This window comes from Serpula lacrymans (assembly GCF_000218685.1).
Source record: "Serpula lacrymans var. lacrymans S7.9 unplaced genomic scaffold SERLAscaffold_6, whole genome shotgun sequence".
Lineage (NCBI taxonomy): Eukaryota > Fungi > Basidiomycota > Agaricomycetes > Boletales > Serpulaceae > Serpula > Serpula lacrymans.
Window position 1 is genome coordinate 1,281,166 of NW_006763295.1, and position 15,283 is coordinate 1,296,448.

Sequence of the window (15,283 nt, forward strand, 5' to 3'; positions counted from 1 at the left end):
TCTTGGATCCTTTTATCATTGAGAAGTGTTTGATTCCCAATTCTGTCTACTGAGTTCATGTTTGAATGTTTATTTTTACAGGGTGTAATGCTACATCAAGATGGTATTCAGACCTCATCTGTCCTAAGCACCACATTGAATATTTGTGCTGAATACAAGGGTGGTACCCTTGTGCACCCTAAAAATTCAGTCTTAATGATTTGTTTGTATTAAAGTGTCCTTGAAACTGTGAGTGATGTTCTGAAAAGATTTGCCACTGACAGACTTATCTATGACTCACGGCTGGACTATTGTAGGCTTAGCTTAAAGGAGAAGCTCATGAATGGACTTACCAAGTGATATTAAGATCAATGAAGGTCATTCCAACCTCAAACACTGCTCAGAAACTGCTGTTCAGAGTGCCACAGGTGATCACCAAGTTTAGCAGCTCTGATGAAAACACCATAACTATACCCTCAAAAGGAAAATGCAAAGTCAGTGGAGTGACAAGACCATTTTCCCCCACCAAAAAGGGAAACACTACCAAATCTCCAAGTACCTCAACCTTGGATCTCAATGAGCCCTTTATAATCATAAAGATGAGTTTACTGGAGTGATGATATGTTTAGTTTTCTTGGACAATATGACTTGTAGATACAAACATCTTGCATGATGTGACCTTTTGCACCTTAGTGTTCTTGCATGCCATCAAATATAAAAGTGTGGTTTACCTAACTTAGTACAAAGTGCTGCTACAATTACTTATATGCTCAGCAAAAGCGCAAACCAAACTGATAAAATTCTCAAGGCCTTCATCACAAAAACAGGTGAACTCTGCTTTTGCGTGATGGCAGTTGGCAAACATCACCACACAGATACTAGTATTGGATAGGTTGGGCATGAAATAGCAGGCTTAGAAGCAAGTTGTGTAGTACAACCAAAGCATGTCATTTCTGGATGCATGATATTCTCTGGTAAAATCGTAGGGGATCGGCCTAGCTGTCTGATATGAGAGTGTCGCACAAGATGGCATTGATGGCCATTTGTATGGAGTTGAGCGAGGCTGTCAAGTGTGCTTATAGGTTGTCAGAAATTGCATTTGTGTAAAGTACAACTAAGTAATAGATAGTAGATATGAAATCAAGCGGCTTCAAGCAATCCGTAGATCACTAACAGTAAGAATATATTCTAGGAGTAGTTATTGTTGGAATTAACAAGTGCACACTCTTGAACCTGATTGTAAGGCCATAGAAATTGTTAGAATGACCCATCTAGATCATCTTCCTCTGATCCCCAACCGCTGGAGGCATCCTCTGTGCCATATCCCTCTGGGTCCAACTCTGAGTCATCTTCCAGGTCGTTGTCACTGTTGAGATTGTTGTTGCTGAGCATGATTTGACTGCAAGTGGCTTCATTCTCTGTTGCATCTGAGTCCAAGTCATCATCCTTCTCGGCAGTATCATGGTGGTTGTCACTGGTTTCACAGTTGTCACCATCAAAATCTTGTTGAAGGATCCTTGTACCCGCATGACCAATTCCTTTGCCCCTGTACCTCATGAACATATCCCGGTCGACAAAGCTGATGATACAGAAGTTATAATATGCACTCCATTTAAAAGAGCAGTCACAACTCACATATTAACATAGTAACTAGCCCATTCATCGCTTTCCCCTACTGCAAGTCCAGTACTACCAATGCAAGGTAACAATGATGATGTTCGGCCATCAGCAAAACATGGAATTAGGTGACATCCCCGAATGACAAGGGATGGATCAAGAAATTCAAAGGCTGCCTCATTGTTGCTCAGCATATACTTGACTTTTGGTAGCCGAGCTGTTTTCAAGAAGTTGGTGTGATACCCTTTCACAATTTCAAACCAACGGACCCAGAGGACCTGGATGTGCTGAACTGACAGGTTTGCCGACGATGGACCTGTGTGAAGGACTTGAAGTTGAAATATCCCTAGTACATGTGCATACCAAAATGCATGACTACCAAGTGTCGCACCTGAAGATAAGGCCATGATGTTACCACCCATTCGTGTGTTGACAATGTCTTGGTCACAACGCACATCGTAGGTTGTATAGTTGATGTGAAGAAGGCTGGACGGATACAATTTATTTCCAAGGGTCTTGATAGTGTCATGGTCTGTCTCATTGAAGTGGTAGCCATCAGTGCTATGCTCCAGGCCAAGCAGTCGACTGAGGATGTGGTTCTTTAGCTTTGATATGAAATTCTGTGATAACAGTCAGAGCAAACTCGCTGGTTTGAGATTTGTAAATTTACAAAAAATGCTGGGTCATCACTCGGGAATGAATGAGACCACAAAAAAATATTGAGAAAAATATTCCTTGGGCTTGCAATGCGGTGGTGCATCTTGGGTAAGATCTCGGCGCAAACTAATGTATCACTCTCATCATGCTCGGTCTGGTGTGGGTGGCCCCCAAAGTTGTTAGGGATGCGAGAATGATTATTGTGGAAGTGTGTTGCATGGCGCTCAAGCTGAGTCATTTGTTTGATTGGATCTTTCTTATTCATGCGCCTATAGAATTGCTTCACAATCCGGTGGGCCGACTCTCCCTGTTTGAGAAACTGTATATCAGAAAACTCGGAAACAAATGATAGAGATCGTTATCCTCACAATTTGAGTAGTGTAAGAGTCCGTTGTTCCAAAAAGGCGGATTGTCTTAACATAATCACCTAAAGCATGAATCTTGTATGTCAATAAGTTGAATTTTTTTTGTCGTGGTATCTCGTTTGTCCTACTTGCCTGAGAGCTTCCAGAATTATCATTAACACAAGGTTGATTTGAAGTGCTGTTGTGTTTCTTCCGACGTGTGCGTGATGAGACTTCCCTCGGTAGTTCTTTTGTTCTGAATACAGCACAGGTTACATCTCGGAATTTGTGCAACTATTTTCCTAGATTAACGGTAGCACTTTCAAGAGCTGCTAATGTTGATTCTGTATGTAGCCGGAGTATTGCTAATGTGTGCCATTCTGCTAGACGGAATAATAATGTTGTTATATTTGTGTTGTGGGGCAATGGCAGAAGCCCTTCAAATACTGGAATAGTGCACTACATAACAGATGTATAACCACAAGTGAGCAATTTTGATGCACATACATATAGCCAGTGCATACCTGGAGTAGGTCCTCAAAGTCTCGGGCTGCGAGTTTTTTCATTTCACTTGCATTATTAGAAAAGCAGCGAATTGTTGATTGACCAAATGGAGAAATTTGACGGAATCTAGTGAGAATGGTATATCAGTAAAAGATTACAACAGAGAAGATAAACATACCTAGCATCCAGTTTGGCTACAGTGTAACTGCCCCCTACTGAAGCATGCAGTATATGGATTAGGTGTGTAAAGACAGCTTTCCATACACCTAGTTCAAACTCATGCATAATGTCAACAACAAGCATTGTGAAGACATTTGATGTGTTATTGAGTCTATCCGCAAAAGAGTTCTGGTATTACATGAGCAAGAATTTAGGGACTTGGAAATAATAGATGTCGGTATCACTTACAACTGTAGGGACAAGTCAATCATTTTTAAGAACACCTTCCACAGCTGAACTTGTGACTGAATAACCAAGACGGTATATGAACTCTCTAGCTGTCTTAATCTTGTCTGCAGTGTATCTTCGAGCTTTTGTTATTTGTGCTTGTAAATCCCGTACTTGTCCCATTTTGGGTATTTCTGACTTGAGCACTAAACACCGTGGGCAGGGACATTGTCCCATATCCCGGGTAGTTGCTATCAAGACCCTGGAGCAGAGATAATTGTTAATCAGCAATGTCTATGAGGTAAAATAATAAAGGTTACTTCTCAGGATAATCTGCCGAGTAAGTGAATACACAAGGGTATATGCAATGAACAACCCCATTGCTACACTTGAGAACTATACCATGCTTATAAGCATGTAAAAACTCATCATCAAGGAATGATTGCCACACAGCAAGGAAAAGCTCTCGGCGACAGTGAGTGAGAAGGGGTGAATAATGGCTTTTACGATGAGTGCCTTTCTTGGTGATAAAATCTTGAATTTGATCCGGAACCTAATTACAAAGATTTAGTAGAGTGAGCACATAAGTTTCAACAGACTTACCAATGGAATATAAGCTACATGATTGCATGCACCTGAATTTGGGCACGCACAGATGTACTTTGAAAGATTGGCAAAATACAGATAGACTGGCCAGGCTTTGGCTGTACCAAAGCTTCCCAAGTGTGTCGAGTCCAACCAGAATGTTAGGCCTAAAATAACTCTCTCAAGATTACACCCTGGTTCAGGTGGTTGTTTCTGGAGATTGTCATGAGCTTGTAGCCATGCGTCAGAGGTATAAACCTCATCAAATACACGTTCAACAGGAGCTGTGCTATTAGCCTGGAAAAACTGTTTGAATGGGAATAGGTGAAACTTCTTAGCCAGTGGGCTGCTAAATGCTTCCTTTATCACTTCGATGAGTGGACAATAGTGCATTCCAGTTACATTGAATGTCTCCATTTTGCTGGCTGCTTTTGATCCTGTCAGTACACTAATTGGGATAGACTTTTCATGCCAAGAGCCCCTGGCCTTATATGGAAGACTCCCCTGCTGAGCTTCACTGAGACGCTTTGCTTCTCGTCTTGTATTGAAGTCAACCAGATCTTCAACTCTGAAATCTTCGGCAGAGAGAACATTGTGAGCCAGGCGATTGATTTCCTCTTTTGACTTCTGCGGCTTACCTGTAAACATCCAGTCCATCACACGATAGACTGACATGTTCTTATAAGGCCAAGGGGGAAGTGGACGTACACCATCTTCATGGCTCTTGTCAGCATCTGGTCGTTGGAATGTGGATGGAGATAGAAGGTCGTCTGCATCTACAGTGCAGTCGGGGTCATAGGAGGGCCGGCTTTTATATTCACGCAGTAGCCCAAAGGTATTTGCAGCTGTGCAAATTGTGTCCCATACATGAAGAATTACGCGTGGGACATGAACTTCTTTGTTGGCTATTTGCACAGATGGCTGGGTTGCAGTTATAGCTTCCGGTCCTTCTGGGGACAAATCCAAGAACCTCCCTGGAAGTCAGTAGTTACGCTTGGGCTGACCAGCTCTTGTCAAATGGGGTGCTAGTTGTTCTACAGCGCAACCTTCTACCGGCTGAGGCATTGATGATATATCAACACAATCTGTACCGTGACAATGGTTAGAATGTACATTAGGAATCTGTTTTGCTCTTACCCATAGCACTATTTGTTTCAGAGTTAATTGTCTACATTGAATATATAAAAATCGGCCACAAGTCTGTAAGATTTGTTACATACCGCTTTCATTGCAGCAGCCTTTGCTGAAACTTCTTGTATCCGCAAGCTCTTCTCAATAGCCTGTTGGCTTTTTGCAACATCAACTTGAACATGCTTGTGCGCCCTGCAATTTTTTTGATGCACATAGAGTCCCTTCCGACTGCCAAATGATTTCTGGCATGGTGTTGTACAATTAAACATTATTAGGCAGCAAATAATAAGGACGAGTATAAATCTTCTATGCATAGCGGATTTCTTTGCTTGAAGTTGAGAGCCACCTGTGTGAAGTCATTGGTCAAGATGCAGGTTACTAGAGAGGGGAAATGTACCATCAGTTGCACAACGGGCGGGTCATGTGGTCACATGATACTGACAGTTATCTGACAGATCTTCAAAGCTGTAAGAGACACAGATCAATTTGACTATTTTGGCCACTCTATACCGCAGTCAGACAGATTTTAAAAGAGGAAGACTGTTATACCGCTAGATTCAGTATATTGCAATGTAAATTTACGAAATATTCCACACCTTGCAAGAAACAATCTTGATCTGGTACACGCATAGGGCCTGACATTGTTGGAATTTTTCAAGCATGGCTCTGACAGGTTGCTTTTCATGTAAAGCACTTACCATTTACAGTTACAATATGAATCCTAACAACGGCTGTCTTCAATGCACCACAGTACTAAGTAATAAATAGACGACCTGTCAAGTCCATATTCTGTCAGCGGCTGTGGGGCCTATCAAAATGACCTATTTTATCCCGAGTCTTCCCTGTTCATGTACACACTGGTAGTAAACCTGTAAACATGTCCATGTGCAAGGGTTAGCATGATAATTTGGTACTGGGATATGAATAACTTGGTCTTTGAGAAACAAATATGCACAGTAAGCTGTGAGGGGAGACATGAGGGAGGAAGATGCTTCTACCTTGGCTTGAATGGAAGCGCTGATAAAGCCAAGGTGGAGATGACAGACAAGAATAGCAGGTGGGGTGATGTGTGACCCGTCACAAACATCAATTCTATCAGTGACTATAATCGGATATCATAGCCCATGTTGACTAGTGGCAGCCTCAAGTTTGCGTTTGGGCACACAACCAGCCTGCAGGCTGTGCTGGCAAGTCGCCGTCTGGGAAGGTTGAAAGCAAAAACTTGGAAGTCTTAATGTGAGCAAAGGCCAAGTGTATCATGCACGCACTCATTTTCCCAGGATCTCCCGAACTCATTCTCTGCTCCTACCGCATCCGTACAATTCAGGATCCAAACAAATCAAGATGTTGTTTTTTTTTTATTTCAAGCAAGAGCAAACATGGATGTCAGAGAAACTACTTGGTAATAGGTACAACCAGGTAAGAAGCTAGAAGATGTCACCGTATCAATAACAGGCAGTATCTATATCTAGTGCCCTCTGGGACAGTAGCTCATCCATAACCAAGGCAAGAAGGTGCTGCATGTCCCGCTTTCCATTTTGCCAAGATCATTGGAGGCAGCACCTCATCAACGTCAGAAAGGCAGTTAGCAAGAGTCCTACATGCTGACAGTGCATTCAAGTCCTTGGTCCCAGAGGCTGGTTACCACAGATAGTGTGTGATATCAAACTGCAAGGTTTTAGCGCTTATGCCTCATCGCCCATTCTATGACCTCTCCAAACATGCCCATTGCATTCGTCTCCGTCGCCATTCAGCGCGCTACAGAAGACCTCCCACTCCCCTCTTTGTACAAATGTCCCGTCTCTCCTGACAAAGAAACACCCGCTCCTCTTGTCACTATCCTAACACTGGGAGTCTCCCCTTCTTATCAGTGTCAGGGTATCGTGCGCGCCCTCGTCCGCTTGGTTACCTCCCGTCTCTGCTCATCCTCAGCTCACTCCTCGCCCCCCAACGTCTTTCCCCGCTCAATCCCCGCAGCAACCGTCATAGTTGCGCAGGTTGCAACAAGTAATACGGCAGGACAGGAATTTTACCATCGCCTCGGTTTACAGACTGAGCAAGAGCTACGAGGCGTGTACAAGACTCTTGGGTCAGGGCAGAAAGATGCATACCTCATTGTCGGACAAATCACTGTCTGATAACATATATCTTCACCGTTGCTTTCTCGTTTCACTAAAACAGTTTAGAATCTACCTATTGGTCATTATTTGATTGCCATGAGAGATAAATTAAAGGTTGTCGTATGCGGTGGTTGCACATCTCCGCAGCCTTTGAGCCTACATAACGATGGCAGAGTGGCAACTATATAACTTACGTTGCTAGTGCAATTCCGGGGTGGTGGCCTTATCATCCGTGATGCTAAAGGTTGCAAGGAAAAATACTACGGAAGAGGCAGAAAGGCTGGGGATATGGAGTGGACTGTGTTTCTTGCAGAGTGCGAATATGAGGTAGAGCCTATGCAGAGGGGATGTAGGATTGGCATCTCGTATGGGTGCACTTGAAGACATTTGGACCTACCATGGATCCCCTTATCACTCCCAGTGAAAAATTCCTCGACTTTCTCACCCTCGTGTTGAATATGTCTCAAGGACATAAAATTGTGTTTTATATGACACAAGAGTACACTGTCAATCCCTCCGAGGTCCTCACAGATTTGTTGGTTCCCCATGTGAGTTATGGATTCAACGCTTTTGATTTAACCCTGGCTGACATCTTATCTCCGTCATATAGCTGAAAGGAAATAATTCATTACTATACTATGCTATCAGCATTATCTCAACCTCATCATCTTCGACAATATCGGTTATATATTAGTACTGTAGCTGTATCACTAACTATATTCACCATTTCCTCAGCAACTTCAGTTTCCACATAGTCAAAATACCCATGACGAGCATAATTGCTGGTGGAGCAACCACCAAGCCATTGTTGTCCACCATAGCAATCTCATCCTCAATTTTTACCTCCGGACTGCACGTAGAACATATATCACAGATTCAGCTTTGTCGTCATACCTCATCCTCTTCATCTTCTGCCACACAGCTCCCCAGTTGCTACCAAGTTTTTTGTACATCATCATGAAATCGTCAATATCCTTGTAAGTGATTGTTCCTGCAACCTCTTCAACTTCTTCAATTGCATCAATTTTGTGTTTACAACTAGAAGTAGCCCATCCTTGTCATTCTGGAGTTGAGACAGGTGTCAGGAGAGGAGAAGATTGATAGACGTCAGGTTGATGAGCAGGATAATCAGGCCAGTTCTCTGATTCCGCCATATTCTCAAACTCTCTGAGCCTTTCTCTGTCTACAATCATATCCAGGCAGTAAGACATTGCTTCCTGATGTGCCTTTAGAGCTTGTTCTGATTCCATGTCGCATAGTTTCTTGGAGGTATTCAGTTGAATCTCTAACAAATTGATCTTGCGGTACAAATCTGATGTTGGTGCTAGCAGCAACAATGAGATTTTTTCACCACCAATTAGCAGTTATACATACTGTCATCTGTTTGAATCCCTTTGTCAGTGATGTGGTGTATAATGTGAGGCAGGTTTCTATTTCCATGTAAAACTTGACGACATCAGTTTTTTTGTTGCAGATATAGGATCACGACATACTTTCCCTTAGGTCTTCTTTATGTACGGAAATTGTCACATACTCGCCATTATTCTTGGCTACTACTGGCCCGGTCCTCTGGTCCGCGTGTTCCATAATTGAGTAAGCTGAATGTGGGGCAAATTTGTTGACTGGTGCAAAACAAGTAGAACTTGAGTACGAAGAGTTTAACAAGAGCAGGACAGTGGGTATAATCTTTCTATATGTTCCCTTATCCAATATCCTAATATGTTCAGTCTAACGGCAGGAGTATATTGCTGCTAGCATAGCTTTACAGACATAAGCCAAACTCTCCATTCTCGGAGCTTCAGTCTCCACTACCATTTTTATCCTTTCTCTTTTTTGCTTCCATTTCAATCTCCAGATCCCTGTCCACCCTGGATCTCCTTACTATGCCAAACAGCAAAAAACTGCAGGCCAGAGAGGGTATTTGAAGGAGGATTCATGGTATGGACATGAAACAATTCCGTCTACATTTTCCCTGATGGTCTCTTCATTTATCTCTCATAGTTCCTTGCCCCAGGACAACCAGCCTGAGTGTAGTCCTACTACTGAAAATGCACTCAAATGTCGCATTGCTGAACTACAGCATGAAGTAGATAACTTACGAGATGGTGGCCCTGTCAAGCAAAAGTAAATTTTATTCTTTTTTCTCCGCATTTACTTTACAAGTGCCTTCACACAGAAACGATGATGCCCACTATGAACAAGTTTATATGGGCCGGTGTCTTCGCCGTTTGGTCTCAACCTTTGAACATCCAAGAGAATTAGTTGACGAGCGGGACCGTCGCTTAACACTGACTCTTGATGATACTTCATCTAGTGTGTTGCCTACACCAGAGTAAGTCTTCCAGTGTCTTATCTACTCAGTTGATATTTCTTCATTTCACAGCCAGGAACGACTGTGGCTAGGCTATCAAAGCCTCAAAAAATATATACCATTAATGAAAAAATATCTAGAAGCTGATGTAACGGAGATAGAGTTGTTTTACAAAGATGTTAGTACCTCATTTCTTTTTATATTCAGAGGTATCTCAAGTTTGCCATAGATTTGCCAGGGTGGTGATCATGCACGAGCAGATGACTCTTTTAACCTAAAGTCTGATATAATTATTTGGACCAAGGATATGTTTCACCAGTGTCCAGCTGTATGCGCTCTCCACCCAACTAACAAGCTTACTCGTGGTTTTGAGAATGAAGTGCTGGCAGAATTACTTTGTCCTGCCGAGTTTTAATGGAGTAATGAGTACACTGCTGTTATTTTCTTGAGCTCAAATGAATTAACTTTGGCCACAGAGTCTGGACTAACATAAAGACCGGATGTCCCAGCTTTCTGGTCACAGCTGATTCGTGGCCAAACTTCCTGTATGAAACTGGTGGAGCTGACATGAGTGATCTCGAAAAGGGTTTATTCAAAGGGTGTTTATTAGTAAAAGTATGTAAATCAACTTGTCTGTTATGTTACTATCATGCACCGTTTTTATAGGCATATATGTTCTTGTTCACGTCGCCAACATCAGCAGAAAGTGTTGACTTACACTCTAATGCCTGTACCAGTGATAATCCAGACGTGGACAACCGACGAAGAAAGAGAGCAATACAGCGTGAGAGAACCAATACTCGGCGTAATGTGGCTACAATCATTGGCTTAAAATCTGTAACAGCTCGCTCAATTGCTTTTACAGCAGTACAGGTAACATACTCTATCATATATTTCCGCTTTACTGATTTTAGTTTATCATCAGGTCTGTTTCAGTTTGTCGGACCTTGGGTCTTGGCGTGAAGTGGATGGAGACTTCAACTACTGTGAATTTTACAATAACATTCTATCCTTTTTTGAAGATACACCTGGCCCTCGCAGCAAACAGCATGTCACAGATTTACTAGCATGGTGGAACCTGTAAGCAACACTCTGTTCCTTATACTAGATTTCATCAGTTGCTAATGTGACTTTTTAGACAGGTTTTTAAGTGTTCCTCTGGATTAACAGATGTACGGTCCCAGACGCCACAGTCATCCTACATTGGTGCCCAAAGCGCACAGCTACTGGCTGCCCAGCGTAAACTAGCAGAACAGGGTGTGTATTAACTGTGGATCGGTGATTAAGCAAGGCACCCTTGCATCAAATGTAGCACAACTATGAGTCCAATTTGAATGTAAAATAATGTATATAAATGGTGAATATTTGATATTATTGTACATGTATGCTTCATCAATGTACCATCCAGGTACAGTAATGTGGTCCGCTGTGCATTTGTCAATACTAACAGCCTGCTATTTCCTGGCTGGTGATGTAAAGTTGACATATGTGCGAAAGGCAGAGGATTCTGCTGTATGTCAAACATATGCTATCCCCATATCACAAATACAAGGTTGGTGAGAAATTGAGGCACGGCAATCACTTGGCACATATTGCATAATGTATATGATTTCCCCAGCAAGGCATGTTGCGGTACAATTGGCCTTGTTCAGCAGTGTGGATATATCATCCTGCATCTCTAACAACTTGCCCCTCAATACACTGGTTGGCATTACTCAAGAATATGGCATGGTGCCTAATCATTTGGCATCCCAAACAAATCTCCAATGCACTGTAAGGTAGTACAGTATTCACAATGTTGGTCCGTGTACACCACAGTCAGCAAGCTGGCTTTGCATCTATGAGGTACCAATGTAAGGCAAACTGGGCAGTAATCAGCATCACAAGCAAATTTTAAGAATTCCAAAGAGCCCGTTCAGTACAAGGTCTGGTATATGTTTCATCATAATGGCGAGACCTGCTGAGCCTGATGTTTCCTGTTTAGACATGATATCAGCTCAGCAGAAAAATTCAATTTTCGTGATGCTTCACTAGACTTGAAATCCCAGGATGTACGTAATCCCAAGACTCGTTAGAGAATCGCAATCCGAACAAGGGTCACAGTCCCAGCGGTCAACGTAAATTGGATCCTTGGCTCTTTTGTGTGGCAAGTGCCCGTCAATGCAACGGCCAGTGTGTTGTATATGTATGTCGATGACTATCTTACATACCAGTAATATGGGATCCTTGTGGTATTATTCCAGCTTTGACAGCAAGATTCAGAATGCGGGGTAAAGATAAGCGCTCTTCTAATTATAAGATAAACATGTGCCAAGAAATATGGACCGGCTATCCTTAGATCACATTCTTTGCTTTCTGTATAAAGCCCTCGTCCACGCACGTGTAGACTCAACGACACTGTTATACCCCGTCTTGTCGAAATCATTGTTTGTTGCCCAGACCTGGTTGAGGTTCTGAAACTTCTAAAAATCATACTCGAGTCATCCATCGTATTCGTTCAGCGCTCAACAACCGCGTAAAATGCATGTAAAGAGGGTGACACTGACATCCAAGAAGAACTGGTGGATGGGTACGTAGCATTGTATCCCACCTATTCTCTGCAACTCATGATATTTTGTCCACAGTGGAGCTTGATGAGAAAGAGAACAAACTTGAAGGGTCAACAAAATCATTCTCATCGTCAGAGGAGACGGCAGTAGCACCCGATCCCTTACACCGCCACTACCATCACAACAATAACGACACCCAGAAATCCTCCTCGCCAAACCCTTCACCACCCATTTATAACCCACCGCGACATCCAACGTCCATATTTTCATTTCCCACTCCAACAGCATACTGTGCACCCCCTAATCCTACCGCCAATCTCGCGCCTGTGGCCCAGGGCTCGGCATCGGAGCTCTTCAAATGTATCGTCAAGAAGCCCGACGTTGTACAGCTTGAAATCAATGGAGAGATGCAATCCAATGCCTCAGACGTCACCACCCAGTTTCTGGCAGAGCTCCGCGTGTACACCACTGTCGCACGTCATCGTAATATAGCCGCATTCCTCGGATGTTTGGAGAATGTCGGTATGGTACTCGAATACATAGACGGCCGTACATTGTACGACGTTATTCGCGCACGACCTGAGCTTTCTATCGCACAAAAGATCGATTACCACAACCAACTATTAGCAGGCCTCACGCATATGCACTCCTATGGTTTAAGCCACGGAGATTTATCAATGCTAAATATTCAAGTCACAAACTCGGCAAATACCATTAAGCTTCTCGACTTTGGGCGCTCAGTATCTGCGGATTCTCTATTCTCTTCACCTTCAGATGAACCAGAAGATCCATTTGCACATATACGAAAACCTAGCCCACCACAAAAGGGAACAACGAAAAAGGTGGAGCAAATACACCCAGGAACGCGCCCATTTGCAGCTCCAGAGGTCCTACGCGGTGAGTGTAGGGACCCGCTTCTCGCAGATGCATATAGTTTCGGCATGATTCTGGTGTGCATCGACCGGTGCGAGCTGATAGATCTAAAACCATGGGAACAGCGAAAGGATCTTCTACCTACGGGGCTCTTCGATGGGTGCGTGGTCTTCGAAGTGCGTGCGAGGGAGTATCTGCGCAAGTGGGATACGAGAAGGAGGCTGGAGAAAACCGACGTGATGACGGTGTAACGAAACTGGTCGTTCAGGTATAAGACTTGCGCTTTTACACAGGACAAATGTCCGTTCTTTACAGTAATGACCCACCTTAACGGACGATAAAAACCATACCTCTTTCACGACAAATTTCCCCCACTCCGTTCTCCACGTGTTTCATCCACTAGCATACAGTGTACTACAACCCTTTTCATCCCCACATGTTATCTTGCACGTCTTGTCTCTCTTGGAGTCCATATCGTTACTTACGGGTGACTTACACCACTGGCACTCGCCCTTTTGATTTCGTATCTCATTCTACGTTTCTGGTATTGGTTTACGGTTGGGCCGCATCTGTAATAACACACTCTACTTGAGGACCGTATTTTGGGTCACTTTTCCATACTATGCATACTTTCCAAGGGTTAGATTTTGATTATAACCTTTTGGTATACCTATAAGCAAGAAGTTCGTACAGTAGCAAGTTTAAGCTGATCACCTACTAGTAGAGGAGGACTGCTTATCTAATATTTCTCACGCCGTCGAGTCTAAGCTCGCATCGCAGTGCACAAAAACTTGAAGTTGAGATAAACGGTGACGTCCTTTCACAGGTTACAGTACTTTTGGAATATCTCTACCTATCATGGCCACTATACATCCCTCTCGCATGGCATTGATATCCCATCCGCCAAATACCACCCACTCTGAACGTCGTCGAGGTCGTTCTCCGTCACCAAGAGCTCGTGGTCCAGACAAGCGCAGCAGAGATTATTCAGATGATTACAACCGCGAAACCAAAGTTGAGAGACATGCAGGTTCACACAAGGAAAGCAACAGAAAGTATGACAGCGACCGCCGTGACCGAAGTAGGGAGCGAGACCGAAGCAAAGGTCGAGACCGTTCAGATCGTCGAAGAGCGAGTCCCGTTTATTCGGACTACAAGCGTCCACCCACTCCAGATGTGGGCCCTGCTGCCCCTTGGCACCAACAGGATAATATGTATCCAAACAAGCGTGAAAAAGACAGACCGCCCCATTATAATGGTGGGTCCTATGGGGGAGGGGGAAACGATTTCATAGAGGGGTATGTGCTCAGTAAATATGCAAATGCTCATATTTAAATTCTCTTCAGCCGCAGACTAGCAAGAGAAGCTGCAACGGCTTATATCTGGCCTTCTTCGCCCAAAGCTGCTGCCCGAGGACTGTACGTGCACTTATTTGCGCTCCATAACAACGTAAGACTGAATGTTCGAACAGGTCACCGAGCAACAATCATAAATCACGCAAAAGAGCAAGTCGACGGACGCGCTCAGAGACCTTTTCCACAGCCTCCTCGGACGATGATGAGACCAAGCGTCATCGAGAAAGGAAGGAGAGAAAACGAGCACGAAAGGAAAAAGAAAGAGAAGAACGTCAGGAAAGGAAAGAGCGGAAGAGGCATCGGTCGTCAAGTCGCCATCGCAGTTATAATGATAGCGAGGATGGCAGAGACCGGAGATCAAGCAGGAGGAGCAGGACAAAGAGCAAAAGTAGAGATGTTCAAAGTCCCGCCAGGAGCCGAACGCCTTCACCTCCAAAGGAGTCGGATGATGAACAATGGGTAGAGAAACCTTCGACATCTGCTGTTGTTCCCTCTCTCACATCTCAAAATAACGGAGCGGCCCCATTGGCAGCTGCGACGTTATCGGCGACACAACACGACAATGAAGACTCTGATGACGAACTTGGCCCTCAGCCTCTATATAAAATTCTTGCATCTAAGAAAGTGGATGAACGCGCATATGGTGGTGCTCTCCTTCGTGGAGAAGGTAGTGCTATGGCTGCTTTCTTGCAAGACGGCACGGACCAGCGTATTCCTCGTCGTGGTGAAATTGGTTTGACATCAGATGAGATTGCGTCGTACGAACAGGTCGGTTATGTTATGAGTGGAAGCCGCCACAGACGAATGAATGCTGTGCGTATGAGGAAGGAGAATCAAGTTATCAGCGCTGAGGAGAAAAGAGGTATACTGA

General features: G+C 43.7%; 5 protein-coding genes across 5 annotated transcripts; 4 read left to right on the top strand and 1 right to left on the bottom strand.

Moving 5' to 3' along the window:
• Positions 1-3,176: 3,176 nt before the first annotated feature.
• SERLADRAFT_368908 (uncharacterized protein) lies at positions 3,177-4,490 on the bottom strand (the record flags this gene model as incomplete). Its single annotated transcript, XM_007317572.1, has 6 exons — positions 3,177-3,227; positions 3,276-3,449; positions 3,510-3,511; positions 3,545-3,750; positions 3,809-4,008; positions 4,092-4,490. The coding sequence occupies 6 exons, from the start codon at positions 4,488-4,490 to the stop codon at positions 3,177-3,179; spliced, it is 1,032 nt and encodes a 343-aa protein (XP_007317634.1).
• Positions 4,491-6,925: 2,435 nt separating this feature from the next.
• Positions 6,926-7,342, top strand: SERLADRAFT_437247 (uncharacterized protein; the record flags this gene model as incomplete). The annotated part of the gene is made up of 1 exon (XM_007317573.1): positions 6,926-7,342. The coding sequence occupies one exon, from the start codon at positions 6,926-6,928 to the stop codon at positions 7,340-7,342; it is 417 nt and encodes a 138-aa protein (XP_007317635.1).
• A 380-nt stretch (positions 7,343-7,722) lies between these two features.
• SERLADRAFT_437248 (uncharacterized protein) lies at positions 7,723-10,050 on the top strand (the record flags this gene model as incomplete). The annotated part of the gene is made up of 6 exons (XM_007317574.1): positions 7,723-7,872; positions 9,180-9,262; positions 9,326-9,448; positions 9,501-9,656; positions 9,708-9,813; positions 9,865-10,050. 6 exons carry the CDS (start codon positions 7,723-7,725, stop codon positions 10,048-10,050), a joined length of 804 nt encoding a protein of 267 aa, XP_007317636.1.
• A 152-nt stretch (positions 10,051-10,202) lies between these two features.
• On the top strand, positions 10,203-10,903 carry SERLADRAFT_437249 (uncharacterized protein; the record flags this gene model as incomplete). Its single annotated transcript, XM_007317575.1, has 4 exons — positions 10,203-10,250; positions 10,302-10,508; positions 10,561-10,715; positions 10,774-10,903. The coding sequence occupies 4 exons, from the start codon at positions 10,203-10,205 to the stop codon at positions 10,901-10,903; spliced, it is 540 nt and encodes a 179-aa protein (XP_007317637.1).
• A 1,106-nt stretch (positions 10,904-12,009) lies between these two features.
• On the top strand, positions 12,010-13,711 carry SERLADRAFT_448480 (uncharacterized protein; the record flags this gene model as incomplete). The annotated part of the gene is made up of 2 exons (XM_007317576.1): positions 12,010-12,204; positions 12,260-13,711. 2 exons carry the CDS (start codon positions 12,156-12,158, stop codon positions 13,306-13,308), a joined length of 1,098 nt encoding a protein of 365 aa, XP_007317638.1.
• Positions 13,712-15,283: the final 1,572 nt, after the last annotated feature.